At 39.3% G+C, this 12,997-nt stretch overlaps 1 protein-coding gene across 1 annotated transcript; it reads right to left on the bottom strand.

Annotated features, from left to right (window-relative positions):
• Positions 1-1,942: 1,942 nt before the first annotated feature.
• On the bottom strand, positions 1,943-12,784 carry LOC104518266 (adseverin; the record flags this gene model as incomplete). Its single annotated transcript, XM_010163355.1, has 10 exons — positions 1,943-2,202; positions 3,149-3,209; positions 4,525-4,602; positions 6,333-6,454; positions 6,937-7,114; positions 7,614-7,784; positions 10,170-10,260; positions 10,445-10,566; positions 12,270-12,485; positions 12,696-12,784. Coding segments are annotated over 10 exons (1,262 nt in total), but the record flags the coding sequence as incomplete, so codon positions are not given.
• Between the last annotated feature and the right edge of the window lie 213 nt (positions 12,785-12,997).

Genomic DNA, 12,997 nt, shown 5'->3' with positions numbered 1-12,997 from the left:
TTGTGTCAAAGACAACCAGCAGATAATTACAGGCTGCTCAGTGGCTGCATGAAGTGCAGCAGCTGAGGAACTGAAAAGGTCTTTGTGCTCCTTCCAGCAGGAGAAGGACATCTCCTTATCTACTCTCACAAATTAAAAGCAAGACCTATCCTTTAAAAACAAACATACACCTATTTCCTCATATTTTATAAGAAATTTCTCTAGTTGAAAAGCTGGAGAGTTTGATAACAACAATGGCAGTTTTTCTCAAAGATGAAATCATAAGCTAATAAGCACCCAGTTCTTTGATTTTCACTTAGGTTTGTAACTCTAAAATTGTTGGGAAGAGTTAGCTTTCCATTGGGTAAAGTGGCACCAAAATAAAAAAAAACCAAACAACAAAAACTTCTCACTGCATTGTCCATCTGAAAAGGAGGGTACCTACTAGGATTTTTAGGAAGTTTTGCTAGGTATCAATGGAAGCACTAAGCAACAATATTTCAGAGAGAGGAAGTTCAGCTGCATTTAAAATACTGGGGTTTGTAATTTTATTTTAAACGAAATTACATTCAGATACAGCCCAGTTGTATTAGCAGAGATTTAAACAAATGTTTGAAGGTAACAAACTCCTGTAATTAATATCTTAGCTTTACAATTCTTTTGTCATTGATATTGATTATGAGCTCAGACTAAATTCACTCTTTTGAATTACCCAGATTCAAAATCACAATCATGTTAAAAAAATACAAAAATGTCTAAAATTTCATTTTCCAGCCTAATTTATAAGAATAATAAACCCATTGAAATGCCTTCATTAAAAAGACACATTGACATGATTTGCAGCTGTACAAATTGTTGTTTAAAACAAGCTTTACAGAATAAGTGTTCAAAGTAGTGCTAAAGATTTGAAGCAGATTTTCCCACTGCCCTTATGAAGCCTTTTCTGGCTACACTACATATAAAAAATGCTTTGAAAATGTACTCTTAAATTCAGCAGTATAAAAAAAATCCAAAATAACTGTGTCTGAGAGAAAAAAGAAGGCAATATTCTATGGTGTCTGCTCACACTACAAATTCCTAGGATATGGAATGCTACTGAAAAAAGGAGTTTCCTAGTGCTTGATGTACTTGATATTCGACCTGCATAGAATATAAGTAGAAACACATCCTGCACCTCACAAGGTGAGCTGTCCACACGCTGGAAAAGAACTGAGTACTGCTGAGTAAGGCAACCAAGGCAATGTATGGCTCAAGTCCAATCTGGTTAAGGCAGAGTACATATTTTTGAAGCTGTTACTTCTTCTGCTTACACTTAAAAGCACTAGTGCACTAGAATGTGTCTCTCAGCTTTGGTTAAAAAGACTTGGTGGAGCTGGAGGTGGTTCATAGAGATAAATGTAAAGAAACAGTGAGCTAGACATTCCCTCAGAAAAACCTTTGTCAACTTCATATTCTTACAGCCATTCAGTCTGAAGTTCCAAATATATGTACTAACAAGACAAACAAACATGCTAAGCATAGCTTTCTCAAAATATCCATCCCTTATTTGCCCCCTGCAAGACAGAGTCCCCACTCTGGATCAGGCATCATCTGAAATTTTACATGAGTGAGTGTGGCAATATTTTGGCCTAGTAAGTAAATCATGTCCAGTCCTACCCTTGCAACAGATGCAGAATTAGTCCTTTATCAGGACTAATGATAAAGGACTGCAAAATTTTATGCTGACCTTAATCTAAAGGAATGTCTTTGGCATTAGTTTGGATTTTTAAGTGAAGGCAGAGTTTGGCCCATTTTAGTGCATTTTAATAAGCTGATCCACAGCTTTTGTTTGAAGAATCAATAGATTAAACAAAGTATTGGTAGCACTTTCTGTATTACTACACAAAAAGCCCTACTCACCCCATTTACAGTTATCATTTATCCTTTCCAGTGCTAAGAATTTCTAGGTTATTTACAGAAATACATAAAAGCTCAGGAAAGTGTAACAACAGATGCATCATATTGTTGCATAAGCTTGTGCTTAAAAACACTAGAAAGTAGCTGGGCTCTGATCATTCTTTGGCTTGAAGCTGAAGCCTCCTTGGCTAGATCAGTTCTTCCATTTGTTGGAGTCCCAAGCCAGGAACCAGCCTGTGAATGTTGGGGGTTCATGCCCCTGCTTCACGATGACAATAGGGGTCCCCTTATCTCTGCCGGAAGGATCTGTTTCAATATAGCGTTTGGCTAAAAACCAAGGGGAAATAAAACATATATTAGTTCATTCCTTCTGTGGGTGTAAAAAATACATTAAAAGCCCTAGTGAAAGAACCCAGGGCTATTACAATACAGTAGTCAATTAAATTATTTCAAAGGCAATGAAATGATCAGGTAATTGCTGATTTCTCCCAGCTGCCAGTGAGGGAATTTTCCATGAGGTTAAAACAGAGGGATTGTTGCTCTGATCAGTTTGTTGCCATACAGCTGGGTTTTGGCTCTTTAACAGAAGAAGGCATTTGCTGGTGCTGTGCAGATGCACAAGGTTCATTCACATTTTTCCCATGTAAAAGCTGGCATAGTTTCCCTTGACATTGCAACATGACATCACTACATATTGGAAATGCTCTAATATTTCCACTCCAGGGAAATATCTGGAAGCGTTTTTAGCAAGAACTTTGTCAGAACAGTTCAGCTATGTGAAATCACACTGGAGATGACACGTGATTTTTCAAGGAGGGACATTCCACATGAGTTGTCTTGTTTTGTTCTGCAAGTGGAATTTCCTCCTCCTAATTTATCTCAGTGAAAGGTGGCTATGTAAGGACTTGAGGATTTTCTGGCATTCCTTTGATTATATACGTTAGTGTAAGGTACAGCTCAGAGGTATCTCCTTTTAAATTCTTTCTCTTTTCATTGCACTTTATTTTCATGGAGCTCTCTTATATATTCTTTAAAAAGCTCTGCAGCCTGGTTGATTAATTTTCTTCTCCATAAATTTACAGGTAAGAAAGATACAATGACATTTAAATCACATTTAAAGGAGAAAATAATCTCCAGGATTAAATTCTAATAAACTCAATAACCCTTTATACACTGTAAACATAACTAGATTTCTTCTACATAATCTTTTTCACTTCTTTAAGTAATATGGATACTTCTCCACTTAGAATTCTGCCAAATTTATTTGATTTACCAGATTTAACAGATTCCTGTCGCTCAGTTTCATTAGCATCCTTCCCAATCCAGACAAAAACCTGCAAATAGAGGAGAGATTTAGGTCTCAGGTTGTTATAAGGATGTTGCGTCCAGCAGGTAAAGGACAAAACAGTTAATTCCACTCGGAGGAAGGATACACACTATGAAGAGACTGCAGAGATACACAGCTCTCACACACCACAACTGATGATTTTTTTTCCCTTGTGAGAAACTGTAGTTCTGTCCTCTGAAATCTCTCTGCTCCCTTGACACTAGAAGGCTGCACTTTTATGCACTCTGATGAAAAGAACTTTAATTACCTTTTCCATGGATATCTTTTACAGTTTGCCAAGGAAATTGCTGATTAGGTGCAGTTAAAAACATTGAACAGGAGCTATATTCGCTCTGCATGCGCATCAACGCTTGTGCCCTATGATCAGTGCTACTACCCAGGGTAACTGGTAGATAACGCACTGAATGACCCAACAACCAGAGCCCCGATCTGCAATCCCTGCTTCTTTTCTTTTTTTCTTTTTTCTTTTTTTTTTTCTGTCAAGGTTCCTTTTGGAAACCCGCTGCATGTTCTGGACTTCTTTCTTTCTTGCTTGAGTCAGTATATCCCTACTACTTTCCATCCAGGTCTTCCCACCTTACCCCATCACTCCTTCCCACATGGACATTCCTTCTTATTTCCAAAAACCTCAGCCTTTTTCTCTTTAAGGGTTAGTCTGAAGAAGACAAATAAAGCATGGGATCTGTGGCCTCCTCCCACTTTCCCTCGAAGGTGAGAGGAAGAGTAGAGAAAATATACTGTGAGAAACAGACGTGGTCTCCACACCCACAGTAAGTTTGCCTGTCATCCAAAAAACCCTCAACATTTTCAGTTTTCAAAGAACCTGGGACAATAAAGGAGATGATAGTTTCTGTTATCCTCCACCTAGTTCTCTGAAGAAATCTGTGTAAGGGTCTAGTGTTTGATCCCTTCTTTAGGAAGACTTTTTGAGGGATTTTGTGGCTTCCAAATATCTTTTATGTAATAACTATCTTTTTAAAATTAATTAATCTTAGTGATAACCTCAATAACATTTTTGAGAGCTTTTAAGAACATTGCTGGGGCTTATATTCATGCAGCCTCCAATGGTGTTAATGTGAAGCGCCTGCCATGGTCACACATTATGCTTGGAAATTCAGTTATGTATGTTAACACTACCACATCATATAGCTCAAAAAAATATAGCTCCCTCTGGTATAATTTAAGAAAACAAAACCTCATCTATTCTCACCAAGATGATTTTTCCTCCCATCCTATGACCTAAATGGTTAAGAATAAATTATCCTTATTACCACAAAACAGTGGTCAAGTACACAGCTTACCTGCTCCCAAGTATCCAGCAACATGACATCATCTTCAGCCAAATCATCCTGAGTGAATTCTCCTGGGACCTCCTCAATCTAAAATGAATATTATGTTTTTATTTTGTTTTGGTTTGGGAGGTTTTTTTAATGGTTTATCAAGATATTCTGATTTTGCACAGACAAAATATATATTTTAAAAGGCTAAGTCCAGAAGCTGCTGTGCAATTCTTTTTGCTTCTAGAGGGTCAAGCCCTAAACTGATTTGATGACTGTGTCAAGGGTGTTTCACTGAAACGAAACAAATCACATAATTGCATGTCCTACAAAATCAGTTCTGAGTTTGTAAGAATTGATAGGATATCCTCAGGAGAGGCAGAGTTTTACACTGTAATTGTGATTATTGTTAAGTTGGGACTGAGGGCTGCCAGGAGAAGGGGACAGGGAAATTTCCATAGAGCACCTTGTACTAAGCAAACTGATTTAGCTGATATATTAATGCAGCTAATGTTTACATTCATTGTAAGGAAAAGAAACTGCTTTGGTTTGCAGTGGGTGAGCTCAGTGATGAAATACACACCGAAGTTAGCTTTCCAGTCACTTGACAATCAGACATTACAGTTGACTAAGCCATCAAGGCTAAGTCCCCAAAGAAAAGGCAGACTGCTTGCTTCTTCCAAGGATGTGCAGGCAGACAAGAATGCAATTTAATGTTATTTTGTATGAGAAGGAGAGATAATAATGTAGCTAGTGGTCAGCCCTCTATTTTTAAAGGACTGTCATGGGTTTGGTTATGCTTGGTCATGTATTAGTGCTAAAGGGACAGTAAGCAGATGGTGCAAAAGACATTCTTTGTCCCCACCCTGTGTTATGGTGGCCAGAAGGTCGGAGTGATCTGACCTACCTCTTCTGGTGAGCTCTAACAATGATGATTCTGTTACTATACAAATCCTACAGGAAAGAGGGGATTTCACAGAATTTGGAGGGAATTTAAAACAAAAACCAAACAAATGCATAGCTCCCAGCAGACTATTATAGAGAAGTTGGTTCCTATTACTGTATTTCACAGGAGGGTTTTAGAAGCTTGTTAGAAGAATATACTTCACTACTCTCATAAGATTTTAAAGTCCTTATTCAAGGATCCTGTTTGTTTTATCCTTCTCCAAATTAATGGGCTGTGCCTTAAGGAGACTGCAGAGATGGCAGCCAACTATGTCCCCTACCTAAAAATTAGTGCATCCTTGCCAAACAGTGACACATCATTGCCCTTCTAGAATATGGTAAGTTATTAAGCCTGAATCATAGGCTTAATACTCAGCACACAGCTCTGGGTATTTCTGCTAAGGAAATGGGCCTTCCTACCTCCTTGAGCACAGGTCAGTACCTCAGAGGCATAATTACATGCCTTAAATCTCTATGGAAAATTTCAGACTGCTAGGGATTTTTGGTAAGCGATATTTGTTTTCCTCGCCACCACTATCAAACACGTAAGGGGCAAGGCACTGACTGCACTTTCTAGGCAAAATGATAGCAGTCTGGCAATGCTCTGCAAGAACACAATTGCTTTTGACTGGGCAAATGCCTTATCTTTTGCATCTGCAAGCCTCTAGTCCTAGGCTCTGCACGCAAACATTTGCAGTACTAATTCTTCTGTTCGTCCTTTGCATTTGGACTGATTTAAAGCACCAAACCTCAACTCTCTACTTCTTGCCAAGCATGGCTAATTAAGCCAGATCTCTAAATTCATTTAATGTCTGATGATTCCCAAGGCAAAATATACCAGAAAATATGTAATTAAACAGAGAGGAATGCATCCCACATATACTCACAATAAATCTGCCAGTCTTATTAGAACAACCATACAGGCGAGGGGGATGATCTTCAGCCTTTGTCAAGAGCTGTGATGAAGTCTGGTATTTTTTTTTACCTCCAAGTGTTTTCCAGAATTCCTCTGAAATACACAATATATACTTTATTCAGCAGTGTATTTAACATTTGGTGTTTTAGCTTGTTAGATACTGTTTCAAGAATCCCCAAACAACATCTTATTTTCTGTCTCAAAGATGCGTGCATTTTCTTTTAGTTCTTACTGTAGTTTGTCAAAATAACAATAAAGATATCACTTGGAGACCTAGAAAAAGCAATGTGCTATGTCCTTCTCCCCTCCTAGGCACTCAGGGTAAAGAAAGGACAACATTCCTCTGCAGCTCCTGCTACTGTCCTACAGACTTCCAGGGCATCACACTGCTTGTGCAGCAGCTCGTTCTGGATAGATATCCATGGTAAAATGTCAGGTTGAATTTTCAAAGGGAGAAACTGAGCATATGCTTCTGCCTACAAAATATATGACCGCAAAAACCATTTAGGCTGTATTTCCACGCAGTGCTGTGTATTCTCAGCTGCCTATTAGCAACCACGTGGCCTCATACTAACCTGGTTCCTGGCCCTCATTAATCTTAGCAGTCTGGCATTTAAGAATGTTGGCAATGTATTGAGCTCCTTGTTCCTCTTCTTTGTTTGCCCCTTTTCCTACCCAGGTGTAGCCAGAGTTGTTTGGCAGTTTCAGAACAAAGACATCATTAGAGTTTAGTGACATTGCATCAACATCAACCTAGATCAAGAAAGAAAATGTTTTATTCTTCATATTTTCAAACAATGTGATCACTATTTTTAATGTTAATATAAAATGTGCAGATAGATGTTAATCAGCTATGCTTTTTTTCTTCTATTTTTCCCTGGATTTATACTGATATAAATTAGAGAAGAACTTAACTTCAGACAGGGAACTGACTTGAAGGGTAAAGGTTAGGACTATTTGGCAGTAGGGAAGACTGTCTCATAAGGGTTGTTGATTTCTTGTCTATCCTTTGTCAGCTGACTGTTCATTACATGTTTTTTTACAGTATTCTCTGAAAGATGTAGATTGGTTGCAGGCAGTTACGGCATATCCTCTGTGATTTATTAGATGAGCTGGTCACATAAAGCAGTGGATTTAATTTGGAGTGCATTCCCACCAGGTGTGACTACCCAACAAAATTAGCTGGAGAGGCTCGTGGCACCTATACCATTTCCCATGGGGAACAGTTGGTTTACTTAGCAGGTGACCTTACCTCTGCAATCCTGGTAATGGCTGCCAGGTTCCTGCGGATTTGGAAGAGTCGCGTGGGAGGAGCAGGTTTCTGACCTTCCTTCTTGGATGTCCCATCCTTGTAGACAATAAGCGGTTTGTTTTTGAACAAGCTCAGTAAATGTGCAGGCTCTTTGCCTTGGCTGACTCGGATCTGTACATATGTAAAGAAATGCAATAAAAGAAACAAAAGGACACAAGTAGTTATTTTTTCTTTGTTGAACAGCATAGGGGATGTTAGCCAATAATGCTAAGTATGTTAGCAAGAATGAGAAATGGCAAGCTGAGGAGATCTAAAAATATAGCTCCAGACACACTAAAGTTAGAGCATTTGTGAGATTTTTTTGTCAATCACGCTGATGCAAAGACAAGATTCAAATTTCTAACACTGATTAAAATGTCTGCTATATGCTGTAGTAAGAAAATTATTCTTTTTCAAAAGAACTGTCATGTCTTAGAGTTTTATAGAGTGACTGAATTCCCCTGAAAAACAGTCCGAGAAGTTTAGATGTCTTGTATTTAAGCAGAAGAGAATGGTTATTTATCCTGTTAATTATTTCTATGTGTAGTTTACCTGCAAAAGTATTAAAAAGATGAGCATAAATCTATCTTGCAGTGGATAACATGGATGACAAAAATGGACTTCCATTATAGATGCAAGAGATGTCATTGCAATCTTAAAAAACACATTGCATTATGAAGAACAACTATTTTTAGGTTAATGTCTGATAAAAGTTATTTGTATACAACCGTTTATTCTTCCTTTATAACAGAACCACCCGTCAAGGTGGAGGGCTGCGACTCCCTGCCTTTCACTCCCAGAAAGGGTTGGAGGCATACTGCACAGGCAGCAGAGGAGGGGAAGGGGAGAGCCCCAGCCCTTCAGCCCTGCCCGGGGCAGCTGCAGCCCGGGGTGCAGGGGCAGTGGGGGTCGTGCCTTTGCTTTTCTCACCACTGGACAGACTGGTACAGTTGCCTCATAAGGATACCCTAGGACACATATACTTGTGGGTGCCAAACTGCAGCAGGATTTTACAAATGTGTCGTGTGTCCGTCCGTCCCCCCCCGAAAAAAAACAAACCAAACAACCCCAAAAAACCCCACCCCAAACCTGCTGGGGGAAACACATTCCTGCAAAACAAATAGGGGAATGAGTTTTTAATAGTAATTTGTACTGTATTGCCATCTAGTGACCACAAACCAGTCCATTTAAACCTTTCAAATAATGTTAGTACAGATGTGAAGCACAGATAATATATTCTAGGTAGCCATGTACATGCATACAAATACAAATATGAGTATATACATATATTCCTAAATTAATTACAGGCTACAAGTACTTTTAAGTATTATGTCCATTGCAGTGAAATGGATCGTCTTCAGCTTTAATAAAAAGGCTTTTTAAGCACATTATTATTGCAGCTGTTAGTAGTAATATTATTATTACTGTAGTGTTAGTTTTGGCCTTAGTTATGAGGCAGGACCATATTATGCTGAATTCTGTCCAAATATAGAACATGTGTTAGGAATATTTCAAGGAGTAATTACCTAGAAGTGTTCTAATCCTTCCTTAATACAGTTTCAATCATAAATCATAACTGATTAATAACTAAAAGTATGGTCTGCCATCTAAATTAACTGTACCTTAGTGGGTGGGGGAAGCAGTTTACTTTGGTAATTAAGAAATGCAAAGCACAGAATTATCTCCTGCTGCCTAGAAAATCTCTGCCTGTCCCTAGTCATCTTCCAGCTCTAGCGTTTCTGTGAAAAGAAGTCTCACCTCTCCATCTACCTGCGACTCCTCACTAGTGATGAAAGGATAGCACACACCCTAGTTGTGCTAGGACTAGCTTATCTTCTCACACCTTTTTAGCTGTCAGTGTCTTGTGTTCTGCCTTGCACACCTCATTTCTGCAAGTGAGGATGTGCCTCCTGCTTTCATGGAGCTGCAAGCACTATGGGATGGGAAAACCCCAGTTACGTTCCTCATTACAGCAGGGACAAGCCAGACCCTGTGGTACAGTTCTGGCTGGGTTTTGTGTTCTGGCTGTCATGTGGCTTTAATGTCTCCTAGTTTTGGTCCTCTAAAAGTCAGGTGTCTTGTCTAGGCTAAACATTGTAGCTTCCTACATAATCAAAAGGAGACAGGGGAGCTCACACAGGTCTATCACCCTGTCAGACAACTGCTTCAGAGTGAGTTGCCCTGGAAGGATCTCGTCATTCGTTCTCTGCTGACCATGTACAGAGTCTGCAAGGCTAGGCAGGACTAAAACCTAATTTTTAGACAGTGAAAATCAAAGAAAAGAAAAGGCAGTTTGAAGTTGTGCTATACCTGTGTTCTTTTGGACATCTACATTCATAAAGGATGATTCAAATGGGAAATCTTCAGTGGCTTTAACAGGAGCCCATGGTGCTTGGCTTGATACAGACCATGAGCAGCTGATAAGCCCAGTTTTCAAATGCTACCTCCTTCTTTCAGTTTTCATTGAAATTTGCAGATATTGCATGCTCTGTTGAATTTCATCCAAAAGACACTAACCTGCACAGCCTGACCATTCAATAACCGATCCAGCTGAACAGTCAGAAATGCAGATGCAGTCAGTTCATCTTTTGTAGTATGGGCTCCTTGCCTGAGGAGGACAAGGAGAAAGACAATGGTTAAGTCCAGTTTCATAATAATCCAGAGTTTATACTGCATGACAAACACACAGTAAACAACCTTGCATTTACACATGGTTCTTCTGAAAAGGACATAAATTCAGCATAAAATCATATCCACATGCTGGAGGTCTGTGTAAAGCCAACCAAACATACCAGGTGTAGATGATCTGCCCTTTAGGGTAAGTGTAGAGGATAATGTAGCAGTCACCACCATAGAACTGTCCGTATGTCTCAGGTCCTACAGGAACTCTGCCGCTGCTTTCCACACGCCAGATCTGGGGAAACAGAGAAATCACTCTAGAATACTGAACTCCATCCTGAGACTCTTCAAGAAGTAATTTATAGTGTCATCCCTTGAGTGACATTTGTTTCTGTTCCCAATTATTATGGAATAAAACCAGTAAAGATTCTCAATGAAGTAGATAGATAACACCCTGCGCCCACTGGATGAATGAATAATGACTATTGCAGTACAAGCTATTGCAGTACACTTTGCTTTATCTTGATGCTTTAATGCCACATGATCACCCCATAATGTATGTTGAACTTACTTTCTTGACAACTTAAGATGATAATATCACATAAATGGCACAGAATGATTCATCATAGAACTATCATATCATTTGGGAGAGGCACATGGTAATCAGCTAACACAGCATTACACAGATTTCTTCCTATTTGATTCACCACAGCCCAGTTCAGTTAACAACTGCTCTCCAATAACATGCTGCTAAAATTATACAGCAAAAAATACTTTGGATCTAAGATGCTTTGGCTCAAGCCAATGGACCATCCTGGTGAGGCTGCATCTGGAGTATTGTGTCCAGTTCTGGGCCCCACAGTTCAAGAAGGACAGGGAACTGCTTAAGAGAGTCCAGCACAGAGCCATCAAGATGATTAAGGGAGTGGAGCATCTCCCTTATGAGGAAAGGCTGAGGGAGCTGGGTCTCTTTAGCTTGGAGAAGAGGAGACTGAAGGGTGACCTAGTTAATGTTTATAAATATGTTAAGGGCGAATGTCAGGAGGATGGAGCCAGGCTCGTCTCATTGATGCCCAACGATAGGACAAGGGGCAATGGGTGTGAGCTGGAACACAGGAGGTTCCGCTTAAACTTGAGAAAAAACTACTTTACTGTGAGTGTAACAGAGCACTGGAACGTGCTGCCCAGGGAGGTTGTGGAGTCTCCTTCTCTGGAGACATTCAAGACCCGCCTGGACGCCTTCCTGTGTAATCTCATCTAGGTGTTCCTGCTCTGGCAGGGGGATTGGACTAGATGATCTTTTGAGGTCCCTTCCAATCCCTGATATTCTGTGATTCTGTGAAATATGCCAATGGGACTGTAGGTATTTATCCCTCTTTTTTTTTTTTTTCTTTTTCAGAATCCCAACATGCAGACCAGCATTCAACAGGCTGTGCTGATGCAATGCCAAACCAGTCCTGTGGAGTCTGAAGATATTCCTGCAGTGTGATATGGATAGACCTAGGAAGTCATCTTTTTATCTCCAAATCCAGACTACATGAGAGACAGACTAGGGACCAAGAAGGTTCCTAGGTTCCTCTAGAATGCAGACTGGATATATGCATAAAGACACTGAATGAACTTCTGACTCCAAGGGCAAGTTTTCCCATTTCAAATTACAAGCTGATGTGAGCTAGAAGTTTTTCTTTAGGCTAAGGATCATGTTTAAAATATATATTTAAAAGGTATTGTATAAAAGGGGAAATATTTCTACTGCTTGATTTCCATGGATTACTAGTACAACATTGTTCATAAACACCACAAAATCATGACCCAGCATACAGCTGCCAAAGAGATTCACTCTCCACTTTTCTGATGGTAGAAGGAACAGTACCACCATTGTAGTGTTACTCTACACAACAATGTAAATGGCAAAATATAGAGTAGCAGCTTATTCCATTACAAGTAACAGAATAAATTAGGTAACTGGGATACAACTTAATAAAACACAAACATTACCTCTACTTTCCCTGAACCATCATCTACCATGTTATGCTGGGCAGCCATTTGTGGAGACTCATGTAACTTGGTAGCATCAAATTCAATCTGCTCAATTTTAGCCACTCTCTCTGTGACATATACTTTGCCAAAGCCATCACTTTGATCTTTATCCTTCCAGTCTTTGAAAAATTGTTTGAAAATTGGCGTTTCACCTCCTTCAGGAAGGACTTGAATCTGAAATTAAGCAAGATTCATGAAATGGAAGGAAAACAAAATTGACAGAGTTACTCAAACAGAAACTTTTCTGAATTACCTGTTAGTGAAACACTGCCTACATGTCTTATAACCCCATAATTTTTTTTTTTTATTTTTTTTTCTGATTTAAAAACAAAGTCTTTAACAGAGCTCATGCTCTGCTGGTATCGTCTCATAAACAGATCGCACCTGTGTGTTGGCAGGATAATTCATCTGCTGTATGAATTGTTCAGCATTCTTCATGGCAGCTTTTCTCTCTTGTGGGTTAGCATCTTTCCCTGTTTATAACAGAAGGACAACAATACATGGGAAAGGGCAATGAGCTCACAGATCCTGCAAAAACAAGATGTCCTTGAGACAGGTTTTCTTCAAGATTGCTCTTGCTTCAGTTTTGAACAAACAAATGCTGGACACAGCACGAGCAATACAATTCACAAAAAGTTGAATGGCCAAAACAGTACCTCAGTGGCTTTGAAAACAGTTAAATAAAA

The sequence above is a fragment of the Antrostomus carolinensis genome, unplaced genomic scaffold (genome assembly GCF_000700745.2).
Source record: "Antrostomus carolinensis isolate BGI_N321 unplaced genomic scaffold, ASM70074v2 scaffold51402, whole genome shotgun sequence".
Lineage (NCBI taxonomy): Eukaryota > Metazoa > Chordata > Aves > Caprimulgiformes > Caprimulgidae > Antrostomus > Antrostomus carolinensis.
This window is presented reverse-complemented; position numbering and strand designations above follow the sequence as displayed.